The 23,397-nt window shown below is 43.4% G+C and overlaps 2 protein-coding genes across 2 annotated transcripts; both read right to left on the bottom strand.

The window, feature by feature from the left end:
* Positions 1-667: 667 nt before the first annotated feature.
* LOC111981405 (solute carrier family 35 member B1) lies at positions 668-5,325 on the bottom strand. The gene is made up of 9 exons (XM_024012648.2): positions 4,724-5,325; positions 4,101-4,204; positions 3,816-3,946; positions 3,682-3,712; positions 2,626-2,783; positions 2,363-2,489; positions 1,631-1,737; positions 1,260-1,413; positions 668-955 (listed from the first exon to the last, which is right to left on the bottom strand). Exons 1-9 carry the CDS (start codon positions 4,843-4,845, stop codon positions 903-905), a joined length of 987 nt encoding a protein of 328 aa, XP_023868416.1. The 5' UTR covers positions 4,846-5,325; the 3' UTR covers positions 668-902.
* An 8,564-nt stretch (positions 5,326-13,889) lies between these two features.
* Positions 13,890-22,485, bottom strand: fam117aa (family with sequence similarity 117 member Aa). The gene is made up of 8 exons (XM_024012960.2): positions 21,948-22,485; positions 18,501-18,646; positions 16,321-16,416; positions 15,962-16,075; positions 15,356-15,472; positions 14,999-15,182; positions 14,754-14,910; positions 13,890-14,675 (listed from the first exon to the last, which is right to left on the bottom strand). Exons 1-8 carry the CDS (start codon positions 22,063-22,065, stop codon positions 14,414-14,416), a joined length of 1,194 nt encoding a protein of 397 aa, XP_023868728.1. The 5' UTR covers positions 22,066-22,485; the 3' UTR covers positions 13,890-14,413.
* Positions 22,486-23,397: the final 912 nt, after the last annotated feature.

A 23,397-nucleotide genomic window follows, 5' to 3' on the forward strand; every position in this document is an offset into this window, starting at 1 on the left:
CAGATTTTCATCCAGTTTGGCCAAAACTTTCAATAATAGCAATTTATTAAACATATAGCTAGGCTGATACCATATTATGGTTTCCCTTTTACTATGTATTCATGGCATATCCTACTTTCATTTTAAAAAAGAAACAACATTTAGCTGTCAGATTGGCCATGAGTATCCTAAACAAATTGGTTCATTTACAGTATTTTATGTTTATTATTTCCATAATACAGAGAGGCTAGTTGTCTGCCAAGATAATAATGGAAATGAAGACTAACATCCTGAGTCAACTACATGGAAGTGTTAAAACTCCTCATCTACAGCATGTAAACTTTCAGAATCTTGTGCAGGTCTCAAAAACTTGAGATCTGATAATAGAGCTTTACTTGGAAAACTTCTACTAACTGACAAGACAATCGACCCATTTATTAGGGTGTTTTTCTGTAACCAATTTCTTTACTATGATTACAAATACCAGTGAAAACCAGGCATTCCTTGGTGATGAGTTCATGAGGTAAATCTTGGAGCTGAGATTCATAGGCCTGTGTGGTTTAGTTGTAGTCCAAAGGGAGGAGCAGCCTCAACAACCACAAGGGATTTGACGTGCATGTTGTCATCTTTCCTCTGCCCACCCATCTCATTCTGCCCCATTTCCTCTTCATGTGGATGTGGTCTTGCAGTCTAAGTAGATGATGCTTGTCTGTCTTAGTAGGTTCAGGAGAATGGGGACGTTTGAAAACATAGGGGTTTCTTTCATGATTATGTAAAAAATAAAAATATGGTAACTAACAATGACTCAGTGTATGTAGGTGTACTGCCTAGGCAGGATGTGGTAAGAAAATCAGAGAGATATAGATTTCTGTCCACTGGACTTTCAGTTTGTCAGTTTTGCCATGACACATATTCCAGGTTCCTTAGTGTGTGGTCTTCTTTGGTGTCTTGCCAAATTTGGCATCAAACCCGAGACCTTAAATGAAAAAGCACAGGATACAATTAAGACAGTAGAGGTGTCTAGTCATCTCATCAACCAAAAAGAGACTTCACTACTAGTTGAGGCCTATGAGCTCTAATGGAACATTTCCATAAGCAGCTGAAGAGCAGCTCACTATTTCAACTATGAGGTGAAGCATAAAGTTACTACAGACACAGGAGCACATGGTCGAGGGAGATGGCGAGCGAGCGAGTGTGAGAAAGAGAGAGAGATTGAAACAGAGAGATAGTCACAACATCAGAGAGATATTAAGAGTTAACAAGTTAATGTTGTTACTCACCAAGGAACACCAGGATAGTGCCGACCCACTGCATGGTGTTGAGGACGTTGCCGAAGAGAAGGACAGAGCCCAGGATGGTAAAGAACTTCCGTGTGGTCGTGACGATGGAGCAGGTGAGAGGGCCGAAGTACACCACAGTCATGAAGATGAAGGTCTAAGAGAGGAAGAGGAGTGAACGACTGTTACTATAAAAGACCCTCTGCAATGAGAATGAGAGCAAAATAGCGAAATAAAACCACTGTAAACCACATACTGGCACTTATCCATAAGAATCACACGCATGTGAACCAATTAAAATGTATAATGTGATTTGCAGACATGGAAATGTTTTCCCTTTAACACACACACAGTCACACCCATGTGAGACCCACCTGTCCTAAAGCACTAGTTATTCCAAACAAAAGGATGTTCCAGAAGATGCTGGGGTGACGGTCTGTGAAGCTCAGGAAGTCCCATACCTCACCTGTCCACAACACCCCTGAAAGAAAAACACATGGGATCATTTACTGAAAGTGACACAATTCAGCATAAATTGATTAATTCTATCCTGCATGTAACAATTGCTTCTTTTTTTTTTTTCTTCTTTTTTTTTTTACCTTTATTTAACTAGGCTGCTTGATTCTTATTTTTTAATCTCAAGTTATAGGATTGGTTAGCCTTTTCTTCTGCTACAAATGGGGGGAGAAGCCAATTAATTACTTTAATTGTTTTGGAATCAAACCCATGCTGAGATTTGGTTCCATGACTTTATGGTGAAAATGCCTGTTCCAAAATCAAAATCAACAGTGGATTAAGGGCTCCCCCTACTGGTACAGAGCAGTAACAGCAGTTTGATTGGGTTGAATAGAACTGGGGAAGTGGGGACTGCTTTGGCCAACACCGAAAAAAGGGTTTCTGATAAAAGTAAGGCTGTAGAAAAGCATGAGATTGGGACACTTAGACTGAGAAGGAAGATCTGAGATGAAGATATTTTATTGWATARATAATGGTGTATTTAGTAGAGACGTGGAGCTGGCAGAGATAGAGATACAGAAGAAACACAAAGCAGAGAGATCRGACAAAGTGTATATTTTCACACTAGTGGGGGGAAACAGGTGTCTCACCTAGTCCCAGCACCAGGGTGGACCACATGTTGATGTTGAGCATCATGTGGTTGGCACTGGTCTGGAAGAGACTCCTCATGTGGTCCTGGGCCACACCAGTCAAACCRTCCATGGTCAGAGATAGCAGCTAGGATACAGGGAGAGAGAAGGTCACATTTACAAACCCACAKAGGCACAGASAGCAAATACACATATAGGCAGAGAGAAACACAGACCAGGTCACASAGATAATACCACAGGCARATGAGGACAGTTACACTCACCAACAGGATCTCCCCGAAGCCRAAAGCAGATTCTGTGGAAGTGACACTCTTGTTGGGTTTATAGAGGAASAGGGCYACCCCGCTGACGATCAACAGCACACACAGGTACTTGGCCAGTGGGTATTTCTTCCTCAGTACAAATACACCCAGAATCATCACTGTGGAACCAAAGGCAAWGGGATGTGAGGGGTGGTTATCAGCAGCAGCCATCACTGGTCTATTAGGTTGATGTGCACATAGAAAGACAAGTCAGTCAGGGGGTAMAAACCATGGCTATGTAGATTAATGGGCTGCACGTGCTCAAGGGATAAGACTGGTCAGTGTATTACTATAGAACACACTAACCTTAGACAGTGTTTACATATTGCAACATACTGGGCGGGACAGAAGACTAGGCTCATGTACTTATTGTTAGCATGACACTTGCAGTCATAGGGTAGTCTACATGGGGAGTCAGAGACTCGCAGCAGGTGCATGCAAATAGAATGTATGTTTATTAAAAAACAGGGACACTGAGTTTGGAAGGGCTGATGGGATGTGTAGTTTAAAAAAGGTGCAATATGCAGAAATCACACAGATATTTCCTGGTTGCTAAAATTTTGTTTGTCAAATTTCAGTGTATGTGACAAAACAAGCCACGTATAGAGTAAATAATCATTGTACCATACAAAACCGAAAGTAAAAGGTGCAAAAACAAAACTTAAGAACGGGAAGGATAGAAATAGTGCACATAGAACAGATACACCGCTTCTTAGACTGGCTTGCAATGAGAATGACAAATCTATAACTCATATTTCAATGTGAATTTGATTCGGTCGCCCATAAAGTTACATATTGCAACTTTAAAAATGGCACTAGAAATGCAGATAAGGGAGTCCAGCTGACACTGAAACATGACACACGGCTGCAGTAAGAGGCCATGCAATAAAATAAGGCAAACTAACCCCTCAAACCTGCACTAGTTACCAAGCCAAAGGCTGCATATGACTTGTTAATTACATATTCAGGTGTTGAGAGTGGGGTCAGGATGAGCAATAATATAATTATTACACCTACCTGGGATGGGCTTACAAGACTTCCCCAACACCTGTGACAACAATAGAGAGGTTGTTTAGATATTAAAATAATAAAATATCACAACAAATTATGATGACACGGAGACACTGTATGGGCTGAGGGATAAGACTGACCTGTGTGGGGTAGTTGACATACTGTAGGGCAGAGTTGCTGGATACCATGGCTCCAAGATAAGACAGGGAACACACTCCATAGAGCCAGCTCTTGGTGTGGTCTGGTCTGGAACCCTCAAAAAACTGAATCACTAATGGGGAGGAGGCAGAGAAGAGAYTATAATAMATGGAGATTCACTACCAACAGACCATTGAAACACCCATGGGGGGYAAGATATGTTGGAGATWACTGTGTTGGGCAGAAGGTGRAAGGCCACGACTGATGACTATGTGTGGTTKACTCACAGATCTTGGCAAACCCAGCATTGATGATGCATTGGATGAACACCAGCGTTGTGGCATAAACAAACTTCTCCTTCTTCTCCCCCTCACCATACTGTCCTCGGGTACTGGGTAAATCAGACAAACAGCATTATGACAAKGTATCAGTGCAACCACTCATGTTAATCCAGAGTTAATCCACTTCTTATTACACATATAAGACAGGTGTGACACACAACAACACACAGGCCTTGATATTCAGCAAGGGAATTATTTGTTAATTAAACTGTGGAGTATCTGTAGCTATAAAAAGAGAATGAGAGGGCAGTAGTAGTCTGCTCTAGTTGACTACAGATACAAATCATCACCGGAAACAAGATGAGATTTCTCACCCTTGAGTGACATACCATTCAAGACATATCTACAGTATGTAGCAAGCTAATAACATAGGAATATAGTTTTTTGAACATTTTCAGCTCTGTAGAGATGGCTCGCCTACATTCAATAATGACATGAACTTGTTGCACTACAGCATCACCAACTAACATAGGTGCACAAAGAAACAGCCAATAGAAGCAATGTGCATTAAAAGCCTATGGTTTGAAATCAATGATGTCGCTCRGATGTCAGACCAGAAAACGACTTACATTGTCTCTTGTAATATGCCATAGTAAAAATAACAAACGAAGACTCCGAGAAAACAGACAATGAATCGTATACGCTCGTTCTGCAATAGCGAGGGCTTCCCTGCTCCCTTTCCTGCAGCCATGCTGTCCTCTAGCTGTCCGGGTATAGAAACCGATACAGATCCGATCCCCGTACCCCTCAAAGCAACGTCCCGCTCCACAATCCCAGATATCACAAGCCCGGAAATGGTGACGCTGTTACCCTAACTTGGCAGACAGTTGCTAATTTGACTACAGATCCGTCCGTGGTTCCTCTTCAAAGATTTAGCTAATTGTGCCTGTTAGCTAGCTGACTTTGCTAGCTAGCTAACGTTAGTTAGCCAACGTTAGATTGGTGGGTTGGTTATTAGCTAGCAATTAGCAAAATCCATAATTGTTGTCAATCCAGCTGTCGCAGTATAGTGTTGAATCCGGAATATATGTCCTTAATTGCAGGTCTCTCGTACTAGCAAACGGTACTCCTGTCCCGATCCAGGTTATGTCAAAGGCATCCCATTCAGACAATTTTCCCCGTGGAAAGAATACCGGAGTGTAGTTGTTTTCATTGAGATACGTCAGAGAACAAGCTTGCTCAAAGACCTCAGTGGTTCATTAAGAGCCCTCAACGGATATGCCTGAACTTGTAGCTACTATACCGTTCATATAATACAGTGCTGGTAGAACGCAGATGCTACAATTTTATAACTATACATGAACCATGGATTTGTTTTCTCATTTGAATCAACTTATATGCAGCATACAAGGTAGCTCGAAAATGTTCTTATTTTTGTTGATGTATCAAAATATTCAGCTGTAATATATATGTGATCTATACTCTTTGATTTATTGTTCATTTCAATGGGAGTCTACACAGACGACTATTGAAAACATTTGCGGGGCTTTCTCGAACTTGTCGCGTGTCTTTTTCGTACTGGGATGTGGATGGATTCTATTGGTCCAAATAAGGCAATAAACCACTAGATTCGGCCATTGAAACAGACGGAATAGTGAAAAGGCGGGGCTTCTACTCCAGAGACTCAACTACACGTGTCAAAGGGAAATTTGACAACAATGAAATGCACCACCACATTTTAGCATTGTTCAATAATCATGACTGAACCCATTCACTATTGGTTTAATGTCCAGTTAGTGTTTGTGTCCACTGTCAAACTAAAAACATGTTTAAACAACTKCAATGCTTAAAACGTGAAATTATACAGGAAAGTAATGGAAGAACACTTACATGTTGGTGATACAATGTCATTTTACATCACAAAACAGTAAGGTAAAACGTATCYGAAGCTGGGGGAAAAGACAACTATGTCCAAATGACTCAGACTGTACCTTTACATCAGAAGAGAGCAGAGGTTCATGCTCATGCATGACACTACATGCATTTCAAACTGATATAGGAACAGCCACTATATTGTCCTAAACATAGATCATCATCAACCTGAGCAAGGGATAGGTCAAGTCACAAAGTGAGTACTCACTAGGTATACTCACAAACCAACTGTAAAAACATTCTACTAGGCCCTAAATATGGGAAATGTCTATCATAATGAACAATTACTTCACAAACAGATTAAAAAACAATACATTCACCCCCATCAATGGGACAAGATAATAGAAAGACAATATCCAAATTCATGATAAACATTGGGACCCAGAAATGGACATACCCCGTTCCATCTTTTGTCTTGCCCATTCACCCTCTGAATGGACACACCATGTCTCAAGGCTTAAAAATCCTTCTTTAACCTGTCTCCTCCCCTTCATCTACACATTTGAAGTGGATTTAACAAGTGACATCAATAAGAGATCATGGCTTTCACCTGGATAGTCTGTCATGTTTTGTATACCTCATGTATATGAATACATTACAATAAAAAAATGATACATTTTGCAATAAATTACATATATGATTTCCCACCAAAATGTCTGAACAATATCTGATTTGATAAAAAATTCTAAATGTTTGGAGTATCTTCATTCATTGTCCAACTGTTATATACTTTTTTAAACCTTTTAACAATTTTGCTGACCCTTGCTAACTTATGGGAATGTTAAATAGACATATGGAAGTCTAATGAGCACTTAGGTATTGTGAACAAAAGTTCCATGAACTATATCTTGGGGAAGTGATCCAGAAGCCACATTTTTGGTTCAGTTATGATCTCCTGCATGGTGTTCATGAAGCTGCCTTCCAATACCACATTTTATGTTGCATCCATACTGTATAATGTGTATTTTCCTACAGGTTTGTGTGATGGAAAAAAATGAGTGTGTCATAGGCCTACTAAGCAAAATCTCCATGATGAGTTGAGCACTTAGAAATGGTAGTAGATGTAGCTAGCTAGTATACTGACAGAGTCAGTACAATTCAGACATGCAGTATTAATAACTCACTGAGGCCCAATTAACTTGTTCAACTTTCAGTTAAAATGTTCATGAGAATACATACGTATTGTAAAGGGAGATTAATAATCAGGGTATGAATAACATATTTACTCTTTGGAGTGCCCACATACATATGGGGTATGGTAGTAACGTTAGGTGCAAGACGCACCGGTTTGTGTCAAGAACTGCAACGCTGCTGGGTTTTTCACACCCAAAAGTTTCCTTTGTGTATCAAGAAGGGTCCACCACCCAAAAGACATCCAGCAAACGTGACACCTGTGGGAAGCATTCGCGTCGACATGGGCCAGTATTCCTGAGGAACGCTTTGTACACCGTGTAGAGTCCATGCCCTTGACGGGGGGGTTGATGTACATTTTATTTTGTGTACATCACGCATTTTTTTAAATATTTTGTGATAAAAAAATATCACTATATGTGCCTCAGTTGCATACATACACTGGGTGTATTTGCATACATCAATACATTTATATAAAGGGTAGAAACAGGGCCGCAATCAAAAATGCATTTAAATTCAAAACGCATGGCTCTAGATCACACCGATCAATGCATTCTTTACATTGTTCTTGAGACCATACATAATATCACTATAGTCCGAGTGTTCCTTTTCTGAAGTTGCTTTTATTTTAGCGCATCAAATGTGTAAATATTTACACTGCATTAAATCATTAATTTTTTTAAATTGCACAAAAATATCCACACCCACAATAATACAGTTATCTTTCTTGTGATGCAACTGTCGAGATGGTGCTTTAAATGCCTGACAAAGCGTTAGCTTTTTTATAGATGCAATGTAAAGCCAATGTATAACATTGAACCTATTTCAGCCAGTGTGTTTCACAGGTCATTACAAACATTTCCGCGGTCGTTACATTAACAGGGAAAAAACAAATGGCACAAACAAGAGTGGGAAAGAGTCACCAGAGTAAAATAAAAGCTATCAATTCAAGGAAATGACAAATGGGGTTTTACACCCCTCAAACATGACAAATGGGGTTTTACACCCCTCAAACACAGGAAATAGATGGCTGAAAAAGGAGAGATCTTTACTGTAGGTGTGCGGGGCATGCGTATTGCTACCATAAGTACTAGTGGTGTGCAGGTCAGCTGTGTGTTCGTTCACCCGTACCCTCCCGCAATTCTTAATAACCCATCCGCCATCGCCCCACTATATGTGATTAAAAACTTCTTAAGGATCTGCCCCTTTTTTCCAAATTTCACCTAAAATGACATACCCAAATCTAACTATCTGTAGCTCAGGACCTAAAGCAAGGATATGCATATTATTGATACCATTTGAAAGGAAACACTTTGAAGTTTATGGAAATGTGAAAAGAATTTCAGAGAATAACACATTAGACCTGGTTAAAGATAATACAAAGAAAAAAACATGCGTTTTTTGTATTTTGTTTTTGTACCATCATCTTTGAAATGCAATAGAAAGGCCATAATGTACAGTCGTGGCCAAAAGTTTTGAGAATGACACAAATATTATTTTACACAAAGTTTGCTGCTTCAGTGTCTTTAGATATTTTTGTCAGATGTTACTATGGAATACTGAAGTATAATTACAAGTATTTCATAAGTGTCAAAGGCTTTTATTGACAATTACATGAAGTTGATGCAAAGAGTCAATATTTGCAGTGTTGACCCTTCTTTTTCAAGACCTCTGCAATCGACCCTGGCATGCTGTCAATTAACTTCTGGGCCACATCCTGACTGATGGCAGCCCATTCTTGCATAATCAATGCTTGGAGTTTGTCAGAATTTGTGAGGTTTTGTTTGTCCACCCACCTCTTGAGGATTGACCACAAGTTCTCAATGGGATTAAGGTCTGGGGAGTTTCCTGGGCATGGACCCAAAATATCGATATTTTGTCCCCGAGCCACTTAGTTATCACTTTTGCCTTATGGCAAGGTGCTCCATCATGCTGGAAAAGGAATTGTTCGTCACCAAACTGTTCCTGGATGGTTGGAGAAGTTGCTCTCGGAGGATGTGTTGGTACCATTCTTTATTCTTGGCTGTGTTCTTAGGCAAAATTGTGAGTGAGCCCACTCCCTTGGCTGTAAAGCAACCCCACACATGAATGGTCTCAGGATGCTTTACTGTTGGCATGACACAGGACTGATGGTAGTGCTCACCTTGTCTTCTCCGGACAAGCTTTTTTCCAGATGCCCCAAACAATCGGAAAGGGGATTCATCAGAGAAAATGACTTTACCCCAGTCCTCAGCAGTCCAATCCTTGTACCTTTTGCAGAATATCAGTCTGTCCCAGACGTTTTTCCTGGGGAGAAGTAGCTTCTTTGCTGCCCTTCTTGACACCAGGCCATCCTCCAAAAATCTTTGCCTCACTGTGCGTGCAGATGCACTCACACCTGCCTGCTGCCATTCCTGAGCAAGCTCTGTACTGGTGGTGCACCGATCCCGCAGCTGAATCAACTTAAGGAGACGGTCCTGGCGCTTGCTGGACTTTCTTGGGCGCCCTGAAGCCTTCTTCACAACAATTGAACCGCCCTCCTTGAAGTTCTTGATGATCTGATAAATGGTTGATTTAGGTGCAATCTTACTGGCAGCAATATCCTTGCCTGTGAAGCCCTTTTTCTGCAAAGCAATGATGACAGCACGTGTTTCCTTGCAGGTAACCATGGTTGACAGAGGAAAAACAATGATTCCAAGCACCACCCTCCTTTTGAAGCTTCCAGTCTGTTATTCGAACTCAATCAGCATGACAGAGTGATCTCCAGCCTTGTCCTCGTCAACACTCACACCTGTGTTAACGAGAGAATCACTGACATGATGTCAGCTGGTCCTTTTGTGGCAGAGCTGAAATGCAGTGGAAATGTTTTTGGGGGATTCAGTTAATTTGCATGGCAAAGAGGGACTTTGCAATTAATTGCAATTCATCTGATCACTCTTCATAACATTCTGGAGTATATGTAAATTGCCATCATACAAACTGGGGCAGCAGACTTTGTGAAAATTAATATTTGTGTAATTCTCAAAACTTTTGGCCACGACTGTATTATCCCAGCCCAGCGCAATTTAGATTTTGGCCACTAAACGGCAGCAATTTATGTGCAAAATTTTAGACTGATCCAATGAACCATTGCATTTATGTTCAAAATGTTGTATCAAGACTGCCCAAATGTGCCTAATTGGTTTATTAATAACTTTTTAAAGTTCAAAACTGTGCACTCTCCTCAAACAATAGCAGGGTATTCTTTCACTGTAATAGCTACTGTAAATTGGACAGTGCAGTTAGATTAACAACAATTTAAGCTTTCTGCCAATATCAGATATGTCTATGTCCTGGGAAATGTTCTTGTTACTTACAACCTCATGCTAATCGCATTAGCCTACATTTGTTCAACCGGACCCACCGATCATGTAGAGGGAAATTCTGAGGCCCGTACTCAACCCGCAAATACAGAAAACACACTATAGGCCACAGTCAAACATGGCACAACAATTTTTTTGACAGTTGGTTCAGGATTTTTTTGTTGCCTGATTTCGATAGATACACTACATGGACAAAAGTATGTGGACACCTCAGTCGAACATGCCATTCCAAAATCCTGGGGATTAATATGGAATTGGTCCCCTATTTTCTGCTATAACAGCCTCCACTCTTCTGGGAAGGCTTTCCACTAGATGTTGTAACATTGCTGGAGGGACTTGATTCCATTCAGCCACAAGACCATTAGTGATTAGTCACTGATGTTGGGCGATTAGGCCTGGCTCGCAGTCGGCGTTCCAATTATGTGCAGCTGCTTGGCCATGGAAAACCATTTCATGAAGCTCCCAATGAACAGTTCTTGTGCTGACGTTGCTTCCAGAGGCAGTTTGGAACTCGGTAGTGAGTGTTGCAACCAAGGACAGACGTTTTTTTACGCGCTTCAGAGGTCCCGTTCTTTGAGCTTGTGTGGCCTACCACTTCGCGGCTGAGCCGTTGTTGCTCTTAGTTGTTTTTACTTCACAATAACAGCACATACAGTTGACCAGGGCAGCTCTAGCAGGTCAGAAATTTGATAAACTGAATTGTCGTATAGGTGGCATCTTATGACAGTGCCATGTTGAAAGTCACTGACCTCGTCATTAAAGCCATCCTTCCACCAATGTTTGTCTATTGAGATTGCATGGCTGTGTGCTCGATTCTATACACCTGTCAGCAACGAGTGTGGCTGAAATAGCCAAATCCACTAATTTGAAGGGGTGCCCATATACTTTTGTATATATAGTGTGTTTCTGCTTATAATTTCTGACATTTTGGTAGGCTATTTGTTAGTCAACTTGTCTATAATTAGATACATGTAGCTTCTCTTTTGTCATTATAAACTCAGCAAAAAAAGAAACGTCCCTTTTTCAGGACCCTGTCTTTCAAAGATAACATGTAAAAATCCAAATAACTTCATAGATCTTCATTATAAAGGGTTTAAACACTGTTTCCCATGCTTGTTCAATGACCAATAAACAATTAATGAACATGCACCTGTGGAACGGTAGTTAAGAAACTTACAGCTTACAGACAGTAGGCAATTAAGGTCACAGTTATGAACACTTAGGACACTAAAGAGGCCTTTCTCTTTAAAAAACTCTGAAAAACACCAAAAGAAAGATGCCCAGGGTCCCTGCTCATCTGTATGAACGTGCCTTAGGCATGCTGCAAGGAGGCATGAGGACTGCAGGTGTGGCCAGGGCAATAAATTGCAATGTCCGTACTGTGAGACGCCTAAGACAGCGCTACAGGACGGACAGCTGATCGTCCTCGCAGTGGCAGACCACGTGTAACAACACCTGCACAGGATCGGTACATCCGAACATCACACCTGTGGGACAGGTACAGGATGGCAACAACAACTGCCCGAGTTACACCAGGAACGCACAATCCCTCCATCAGTGCTCAGACTGTCAGCAGTAGGCTGAGAGAGGCTGGACTGAGGGCTTGTAGGCCTGTTGTAAGGCAGGTCCTCACTGGCAACAATGTCGCCTATGGGCACAAACCCACCATCGCTGGACCAGACAGGACTGGCAAACGGTGCTCTTCACTGACGAGTCACGGTTATGTCTCACCAGGGGTGATGGTCAGATTTGCGTTTATCGTCGAAGGAATGAGCCTCTGGAGCGGGATTGATTTGGAGGTGGAGGGTCCGTCTGGGGTCGGTGTGTTACAGCATCATCGGACTGAGCTTGTTGTCATTGCAGGCAATCTCAACGCTGTGCGTTACAGGGAAGACATCCTCCTCCCTCATGTGGTACCCTTCCTGCAGGCTCATCCTGACATGACCCTCCAGCATGACAATGCCACCAGCCATACTGCTCATTCTGTGCGTGATTTCCAGCAAGGCAGGAATGTCAGCGTTCTGCCATGGCCAGCGAAGAGCCCAGATCTCAATCCCATTGAGCACGCCTGGGACCTGTTGGATCGGAGTGTGAGGGCTAGAGCCATTCCCCCCCAGAAATGTCCGGGAACTTGTAGGTGCCTTGGTGGAAGAGTGGGGTAACATCTCACAGCAAGAACTGGCAAATCCGGTGCAGTCCATGAGGAGGAGATGCACTGCAGTACTTAATGCAGCTGGTGGCCACACCAGCTACTGACTGTGACTTTTGATTTTGTTCAGGGACACATTTTTCCATTTCTGTTAGTCACATGTCTGTGGAACTTGTTCAGTTTGTGTCTCAGTTGTTGAATCTTATGTTCATACAAATATTTACACATGTTAAGTTTGCTGAAAATGAACTCAGTTGACAGTGAGAGGACGTTTCTTTTTGCTGAGTTTATGTTGCCCTAGAAGACTAAATAAACCCTTGCTCAACAGAATAATGTAATAGATGGAATGAATGCTTCAATCTAGTTGACATCGGTAAAGTTCTCTCTGTCATCTTCCGCAGAGCAAAGACTTTTAGGGACAGGGGAGAAAATATAATAACGCAACAACAAAAATAATAAGGGTAAGATTTTCTGTCCAAATGACATCAGTTTGACCGGCTGCATGGGAAAAAAAAGCTGTGAAAACGACCCAACGTGTTTCTGATAAGATTTCAGCTTGGCTTTGATGCATTTGTTATGTGGTTGAAATACTATCAGCTTTTATGATGAAGACAGCACCTCTACAGATGTTATCTGAGCATTGCATTCTCTCAGGATGCATTAATAAATCATATTTCTCCACTCCTGTTCCAAATTTAGCCCTACATTCAGTGTATAATTTTACTGCAAGAAATGCTTAATTCTGCAGGCGTTATTATTAATAAGGCTATGTGAGAGGTTATAGACCTACAAGTCAGTGCCCAGATTTCACAGTTCCCTTGACATGCCATTGGCCTATTTGAAGTCCCGTCTTGTGACTGTCAAGTTTGTATAGCRCCTCACAATCACACATAACATCACACATATCACACATAACACTGCCATCATCCTCTTTTACCACTTCACCAAATATTTTCCAAACATGACTTTTCTGTCCCTCCCTTCTCTTTGTTTTCAGCTCTCCTGTCGTAGCTTTCGTCTTATTGAATTAGAACTTCAACAATGTCCTTTTTGCCTCCGTGGATTGATGTTAACTTTTTCTGCCTGTTCCCAAAAGTATTATTTGGCGATTGGCTGTGTAGGCTATTTGGCATGCCTACAGTTAAGGCCTGAAGATTAGGTTTATGCACTAATACCAGATAGCCTAAAAAAATGAAAGATGAACCTCAATGTAGCCTTTATAAATCGCACAATAATTACACATTTATGGATTTTTAAGGTATTGTTTCTCTTTATTCAACCAGCCTGCCACCCACCTGCCACACAATATTTAATGTCTCTAAACCCGTCCACCCCGCGGATATAACCCCGGGGACTGCGGGTTATGAGTCAACCCGGGCATCACTAATTAGTACATCTCTGACTCCAAGCTCTAGCTATAACAAATCTAAGGATATCAGAGCAAGGCCAAGTTGTGTAGAATAAAAATATGTCACACACAAACATCCGACAACTTATTTACCCCCCCTAACCAAGGGGGCAAGTGACAATCAAAGTACCCAGAGCAGCAAGTCCCTCTGAGAATCAGGATAGAACACCAATGACAGATTTGATCTGGATCCCACAGAGAACCCACTGTTGAGGTCTCTCTTTTTGTTGATCTTAGTTGAATAGATCTGGAGGCTTGTCATAACAGTCCCTGRCAAGGTGGTGGCAGCCATCTTGATTTAATCTCCTATTAGGATAAATCCATCCTCAGTAGTCTGAAAACAATCTCATCTCCACGGTCACATGGTGGTTGTGTCCTGGAGGGGTCCACTCATGWAGCCCCCAACCGAATGCCCAACTGTCTGGTAGGGGGCAGAGCYTTGACCTGAGCAGCCTGTGACAGGCGAGACTGACAGGCCGCGGAACAGGAGGTCCATAGAGGGCAGCAGKGGCTTGAGCAGACTGACAGGGCAGAAGGCAGAGCCTCCATGGGGAGTGAAATTCACCTTGTTGGGGTCAGGGCAGGATACCTGGAGGAGAGGCTCTCTCTGACAGGGAGACCTGGGGTTGAGGGACAGAAAGAGACGATTAGCCCAAATAATTTCTAATTACACAAAGTGTGTGTGTTTCAATACTCACATAGCCTCTTCACACACTACGCGTACTCGCTCACAGCCTTCAGGGGGCTCCCGCTGGAAGGAGTAGGTCTTGTTGGGACGAGGGGAGGAGGAGGGCTGCAACAGGGAGGGGTCCAGAACTACTGGAGAGGGGCACACGGTCTCACAGTCCACAGGGTCTGCACAGAGAGGAAAAAACATGATTTAAAAAGTCCACTACGGTATTTTAGTAATTTAAGTCATTCAACAAACCATCCATTTACTCACCTGGCTCTCCCATGGGGCAGGGAGACTGAGATGGGGAGAGTAGAGCTGGGTTCAGGGCACAGGGAGACTCAGATGGAGAGAGCAAAGCAGAGTCGAATGAGGCAGGGGAGGGCTCACTCTGGGTACCACTGCTGCACCTCTGGGCAGGAACTGGGGCTCTGTGGCCATCTGGGACATCCAGGATCTAACAGGGGAACAGGGAGAGGGTACGGTGAGGTTATGGGACACTGGCCACTGGAGAGAAATAAGGTCTAATTGGCTGTCACTAGGGGGATCCAGTGGATCCATAGAGGGTTGAGATCATGGATCTAAGCCAGCCGGTACCCAAGCAGATAGGCTGTATTTAAACATGCTCACCTTGTGCTGGTCCTCAGGTGTCTCTGAYACAAAGACCCCCTCCAGCTCCAGGTTCAGACCTTCCACACTGCGCCGCAGCCGAGGGGCCAACCTGCTCAGGGGCGTCAGGGCCACCGTCTGGGGGGGGCACCAAAGACACATGAAGATGGAGCACAGGAGTGTGTATGGTCTGATTTTATCTGTTCCACATAAAGGGGCTTGAGTGAGGGTATGTACCAAAGGCCATCCAGCTATGCGTATGAGTACGAGTGTATTCCTGTCAATATGCATTCCTGTCATAGCGTGGCGATGGTGCAACCAGGCAGCTTGATGACACCAGCTCCTAAGAAAAGCAGTGCTGTTTTTCTAGCCCTGTTGCTAACGTCTCTCTACTCTGCCTGAGAAACTCAGGAGGCCAACCATSAGTGTTCTGTGTCAGTGAATACTCCGAACACCTCCTGGGTCCCACTGTCTGCATACATGATCTTACGTTACAGTCATCCAGGGGGCATTCAAATTCAAAAAGAACATTTTGAATTCAAGTAAACAAGTTGCAGTTTCAATAAGGACGGGTTCAGAGTGCAGATCAAATCCACAGTATTATGGGGAGGGCTGTATAGGACGTACCTGTGTAGCGCCTGGTACATGGCCTCCAGGTAGGGGGTGGTGGGGACGCTCATATCCCCCAGAGGGAGGGGTGTGTCGGGAGCGCTTCTGCAGCTGGTGCTTGAGCTTAACCACCTGAGGCCAAGTCATAGAGGGGAAGGACTTAAGAGACACTTGTCTTTCAGAAAAAAGAATGAGGGGAGGAATAATTCAACAGGGAGAGAGGGGTGTGACTGGCCTAGTCACTGCTGACAACAGGAGAGTAAAAATAGTCCCATCTCTGAGTTTTACTGGTRTATTGTGAGAATGATGTTTGATTGACAAGCTCCTGGTTAAAGGACCTTTTTTAGTAAACATTTACATTCAAAGGRAGTACTCACATCCCTCAAGTGTTCCGCGCTGCCCCATGATGCTGAGCGTTTGTGTCCGCCAACACTTCTTCTTCCCCGAGTCTCCTCTGCCCAGGAGCTGGGAGTCTATGGAAGGAGCAGGGTTGTTATAGTAACCAGCCACACGTTGCTTATACAACTCTGCACAAAACACACACTTTCTGAAAAACTAAACTGACTTTAAAAAAGTTTTTTTGCTGTGGAAACTTTGCTGATTGAATATGAGTCAGACAGCATTATGTTCTTGACGATCATTTTAACTACACAACTGGTAACTTTATCTACGAGTTCTAAGATTGACCTTTCAATAGAACATTACAGAGCAGTGAACCCGTTTTGCTCTTCTCTCGCTGTACAATTTACACCTTTGGAAGTGAAACATCACCCGAGCTACATGATTTGACTAGAGTACAGAAGTGGTGCCCTACAGCTGTCAGGCACACCTGCCAGTTACACAGCTGTGCAGAGGCAGACAGGCAGGCGAGGAGTAAACCACTGTTGCTGACAACACCCCCTACAAATGAGTAAAACAAAAACCACAGCGATGCAAATACAGAAGCGACACACGTCAGCTACATCAAAAAAGACTACAACAGCACAGACACAGTTTAACATCAGTACACAAAACATGTACACTGACAGCTGTATTCACACAGAATCGGAGTTTGGGTAATCAACAAGGTGACATCCTGTGCTGTCCCTCCTTCATTCMTCACAACTGAGCTCCATGTCTTCACATGCAAGAGGAGGAGGAAGAGGAGAGGACAGTGGAGCGTTCCTACCGACATAGGCCCCACTCYTCTAATGCCCACAAGCCCTGGGGTGAGTGTTGCTGGCAGACGGGAGGATGTGGGTGTGTGGCGGTCTATCTGCTGAGCTGCCCTCCCTCGTCTCCACACTCCTGCTTCACACACAGCCTGGACAGGATCCTCTTGCTGATGCCCAATTTCTCCTCAACATCTATTCCTTTTTTCTGTTCTGCTGCCCCTAACTTAGCTATTTTCTCTGGGCCTCCGCTCCTCCAAATCAGGTTCCTCTCCGGRTCACGTTTCCCCAAAATGCAGTCTTCKCTCTGGGTCTAGTCTCCTAMAGCKCTCAGTCCTCTCACAGAGTTCCACACTGATGTCATGACGCACARTAGTGTAACAGAGTCGGTCCCRGGCTATAAATGACAAAAAACCTTGACGCCATCTTCCGCCCTATCTGGTGGAGCCGTGGTCAGACATCATGGCTAAATGTGTCATGGAGGGACAGTCAGTTACCWACCCTGTCGGTGTAGTGTTACTGCTCCCTACTCCCCCCTCCTCCTCCCKTCCTCCACCAAACATGACCGGAGAGATCACGGGACACAGGGCTATAAAAAGATCCGGTCAAAAGGTGATGGAATGTTCTGGGTGTCTAACGCTTTGAATGCCAGTTCAGCCTCGTGTTTGATTTGATGTATATTTACTTTTAAATATTACAAAAGGGGTTTTGAACCTGTTACTACAAATTGTTTAGATTGTGTATCTCTTTAGTTTGTGGCAGAGGGGAACTCCCCCAAATCCACAAGAAGCTGGTTGTATGKGAAAATGTGACAGTTTCATTACTGAAGAAAGGAGATAATGGCAGACAATAGGAGACAGTTATATCATCTTAAATAAAGCAATGAGGGGAGGGGGGGCGGGCTGTATAAGGAGGCAGGAGGGGTCTGTTCTGTACAATAGAGGGCAGGGGTTTGTCAGTATAAACTGTGTCAAGATTGAGGGCACAGTGTGGAGTGTGGTTAGGTTATCCAGGCTTTGTGCACTAGATGGGGGTGGATACAGTAGGGGGGGGGGGGGGGGGGTAGGTTGAGGTTGAAGAGAACAAAACAACTATTTCCAGTTGGCTGCCTTCCACTGCTCCTCAGCTTCAGAATGGAACTGCTAGACACCTGCAGCGCCAGCCTCACTTGTCTTTATATTACAGAATAGGGCAACAGTGTTTATAACACACATTTTCATAGATTAGAAGTCTGGCCATTGTAAGCAACAAYGGTGACAMATTGAATGGGGAGCTACAAAYGGCTTTTAAGCAATATCAATACAGGCTTGACAAGAGTATATTCCTCTCKGTTTCAGATCTATAGGAGTTAATGGATGTTAATGTTAAATTSACATTTGGGCTGTGACTGAGTCCGGTGAGTTTACCTGTGTGGCCTTGTCATTGACACAGGTGACTCCTTGGCTCTCTGCCTCCTTGGGCCACCGGCCCTGCAGATATGGTCCAACAATTGTATCCAGGGACAGGGTGCGACGAATGGTCGGCTTTGGGGGGCGAGACTTGCTTCTGTCGCCTTAAGGAAACAGCCAAAAGAAATCACATTTACTGATATGAAACGTGTCTGCTTTATACTGCGAGTGTGTGATGAGGTCAATATTTGTAACAGAAGACAGATGCTAATCTTGTATGGAGGGCTGTTTTGTGTGACGGTGCCCCAGTTTGACAGCATATTGGTCTGACAAACTCAATGCGCAGCCTACCGGTGCAACGTAGTTGGAACAAAAAGTCACATCATAAAGGAGGCTCAGAACTACTTTAGCACCAGCAGGAGTTCATAAAAAGGCCTCCCCCAGCACCACCCCCATCCCTCGCAGAGGTTTGGTTAGCTCGTAGTACAAGTAGGTGTGTATTGGCAGCTCTTTGTAAGTAATCTCTGGCAGGTGTGAGCCAAGCCACTGATCCTACAGCAAAGCCCTCCAAAGACATGTTGCACAAGACTGGCAACGATTCTACTCCTGAAACCTATTCCCCAACTCATACCACTTCCCTCCACCCCACTTCCCAGGGCAGACAGGATGTAGAAATATACACCACAGAACAAGCACTCGAGTTACTGGTGCATCATTAGTGTACTGTTGAAACACACTGTGGAATTACAAGCCACAGGGCCTAAAACAAAGGTCCCTTTAAACCTCTATTGACATTGGCACATGAGAGGGCAAAGACGTAAGTAGTGTAATAAAATATTACACTCTTAAAACACCTTTAGAGAGTTCAGGATCAATTAGAGCTGGGGCAATAAAAAGAACAATAACACTGGCCACTTATCAAGGATATTTTACTGATTAAAATAATCACGATATGTAGCGTATACTAAAGCTATGTGATGTTTGATAGTTGTCACCAAAACTGATGCGTTAAATAGAAAATGTGCTTACTCTGGCTCTAGCCAACAGCTCAAAGATACAGTGCGGGTAGGGTGTTCTACACGATGAGATTAAAATGGATAAGAGCGAGAATATTTTATTTGTCAAACGGCAGTCAAGCATCAATCATGTCACCAGAACAATACCCTCTATTGCAATGGAGCATCAAGATCACCATGCACTTTCATCACCCTGTGAAGTTCAGAACTTATTTCATCTGTCGCCTAATAAACTGTATGGTTTCCCCCAGTAATAATGGGAGGACCACACACACCATATCATCTCGACTCCAAGTTCACTTCGATATGATGGTTATTCAGTGGAGGCTGGTGGGAGGAGCTATAGGAGAATGGGCTCATTGCAATGGCTGTAACAKAATTAATGGAACGGAGTCATACATGTGGTTTCCGTATATTTGATGTGTTTGTTCCATTTAAACCATTCCAGTCTTTACAATGAGCCCGTCCTCCTATAGCACCTCCCACCAGCCTCCACTGCGGTTATTATATCAATATTTGCTAATAAAGGCATTTCCACCAGTATTTCTCACATAATACATTTTACTGACACAAAAAGATCCCACCATTTCGAATGAACAAATAACCTGTCGGCATTTATAAAATTGTACCAAAACTACCTGTAGTGACTTTATATTTATATGGTACCACTTTAGTCGCATTAATACTGTGGATGGAAACGTGGTTAATCAAATCGTATTAGTCACGAGCCGAATACAACAGGTGTAGACCTCACAGTGAAATGCTTACTTAGAAGTCCTTAATGCAGTTTAACAAAATATGAATAATAAATAAAAGTAACAACTAATTAAAGAGCAGCAGTAAAATAACAATAGCGAGACTATATACAGGGGGGATACCGGTACAGAGTCAATGTGCGGGGGCGCCGGTTAGTCGAGGAGATATGTACATGTAGGTAGACTACGCATAGATGATAACAACAGAGAGTAGCAGCGGTGTAAGGGGGGGATGCAAATAGCCTGGGTAGCCATTTGATTAGATGTTCAGCAGTCTCATCGCTTAAGGGTAGAAGCTGTTTAGAAACCTCATGGACCTAGACTTGCCGCTCCGGTACCGCTTGCCGTGCGGTAGCAGAGAGAACAGTCTATGACTAGGCTGGCTGGAGTCTTCCTCTGACACCGCCTGGTATAGAGGTCCTGGATGGCAGGAAGCTTGGCCCCGGTGATGTACTGGGCCGTTCGCACCACCCTCTGTAGTGCCTTGCGGTCGGAGGCCGAGCAGTTGCAATACCAGGCAGTGATGCAACCAGTCAGGATGCTCTCGATGGTGCAGCTGTAGAACCTTTTGAGGATCTGAGGACCCATGTCTCCTGAGGTGGAATTTGTGCCCTCTTCACGACGGTCTTGGCATGCTTGGACCATGTTAGTTTGTTGGTGATGTGGACACCAAGGAACTTGAAGCTCTCAACATGCTCCACTGCAGCCCCGTCGATGAGAATGGGGGTGTGCTCAGTCCTCTTTTTCCTGTAGTCCACATTAATATCCTTTGTCTTGATCACGTTGAGAGGTTGTTGTCCTGGCACCACATGGCCAGGTCTCTGACCTCTTCCCTATAGGCTGTCTCGTTGTTGTCAGTGATCAGGCCTACCATTGTTGTGTCATCGGCAAATGTAATGGTGGTGTTGGAGTCGTGCCAGGTCATGCAGTCATGAGTGAACAGGGAGTACAGGAGTGGACTGAGCACGCACCCCTGAAGGGCCCCTGTGCTGAGGATCAGCGTGGCGGATGTGTTGTTACCTACCCTTACCACCTAGCGGTGGCCCGTCAGGAAGTCCAGGATCCAGTTGCAGAGGGAGGTGTTTAGTCCCAGGGTCCTTAGCTTATTGTTGAGCTTTGAKGACACTATGGTATTGAACGCTGAGCTGTAGTCAATGAATAGCATTCTCACATAGGTGTTCCTTTTACTGAGAACTCTTTATGATGCCATTCCAATCATTTGTGATATAATAAAAAAAACATGGATGTAGCTGACTGAGAACTATGTATATGATGATGYTCCAGTTATGTGGTGTAATAATGAATTGGAAAAAAACATGACATTATTCTCAAATCAAGTAGCACATTTCTGCTTTTATAACACTTCATTTTATAGGGTCCTACAGAGACCCACATCAAAACACATGCTTGAGCAGGGTGGGGGATGGCTGATGCATGGTGGAAATTAGGCTATATTCACTGAAAGTCGGTGGTCTGTTTAGAAAAATTGAGGCCAGAGGCTACTGCACGTAAAATAGACCCATGTAGCTAAGCAGTAAGATACTATAACAGTTCATCATTAAAAACATTTGCCCACATACCCGTTAGACTAGTGATAGACAGCAATAACAATGCAAACTCTAGCGACATTCCCACCATAGTGTAATATTTGGCAAGTGACATTATTTGGCACCAAAATGAGAAGTGTTATTTACCAGTCTTGGAATCTTTGCAGCGCGGTTGTGCTTTGTTGTGAAGCTGGAATGGGACAGTGGCTCGAAGTGGTTGTAGACAAGGGGTGCCCCCCCGAGCCGCTTCACTTCTGCACGACATCCCCCCCAAGTGCAAAATGAAGCAGCCGAAAACACTTCGACTTCAGCAGGCAACCGTATCAAAGKTCACAMTCAGTAGTTTTAGCTACCTCTTCTTCAGTTTAAATTAGCCAGTATTTCAATATTTATTTATGATAAGTATCCAACATGGTTAGCTTCTTGCTAGCAGCCAGCCTTCTTTTGTGATGACCATGATTTCCTCCAACTTTACTCTCGAACTAAAATAAATAAATCTCTAAAATATTAGCCCTGCATTTAGTTCACCATAAAACTATTAAATGCCCAACCTGATCATCCACCRTTGGCTATTATAACTTTACTTTATGTAAAGTATCAGGCYACACAGTTGACAAAATATTGCCAAATCTTGTGTCTGAAACTGACAACAGCTCAACTAGCTAAATTCTCGTGTTAAATTTACTTACAAGTGGGCGAGGCGAATGACACATTCTTGATCTGGTTGGGTACTGAAAAATACGACTTAACTTCTATTGGTCATAWACTCTATCTATCTATCAAGGGTCTGCCCTCGAAAGTCATAATGTTCCCTCCCAGTTTATAAAATCTCAAACCAGCAGCGTACACCAGGGCCTCCCACTCCTATGCCCCCACAATACATTCACACACATTCSTCTTTAATGTTCGAACATTATGGGTTAAACTCCTTATCAACACAGATTTTTAAAAATACAAAAGCAACATGCAACAATTTCAAAGATTTTAGTTTGTTAGTTCATATAAGGAAATCAGTCAATTGAAATAATGGAATTAGGCCCTAATCTATTGATTTCGCATGACTGGGAATACAGATATGCATTTGTTGTTCACAGATACCTTAAAAAAAGGGCGGGGTGTGGATCAGAAAACCAGTCAATATCTGGTGTGACCATTTCCCTCACACAGAGCGACACATCTCCTTCGCATATAATTTTTCAGGCCTATTACCCTACTCCTCTTCAATGGCTGTGCAAAGTTTCTGGATATTGGCGGGAACTGGAACACACTGCCGTATACGTCGATCCAGAGCATACCAAACAGGCTCAAAGGGTGACATGTCTGGTGAGTATGCAGGCCATGGAAGAACTGAGACAGTTTCAGCTTCCAGGAATTGTGTGCAGATCCTTGCGACATAGGGCCATGCATTATCATGATGAAATATGAGGTGGTGGTGCCAGCAGATGAACGGCACGACAATGGGCCTCAGGATCTCGTCCCGGTATCTCTGTGCATTCAAATTGCCATCTATAAAATGCAAATGTGTTCGTTGTCCTTAGCTTATGCCTTCCCATACCATAACCCCACCGCCACCATGGGGTATTCTGTTCACAACATA

The sequence above is a fragment of the Salvelinus sp. IW2-2015 genome, linkage group LG20, assembly GCF_002910315.2.
Source record: "Salvelinus sp. IW2-2015 linkage group LG20, ASM291031v2, whole genome shotgun sequence".
In the NCBI taxonomy this organism is placed as follows: domain Eukaryota; kingdom Metazoa; phylum Chordata; class Actinopteri; order Salmoniformes; family Salmonidae; genus Salvelinus; species Salvelinus sp. IW2-2015.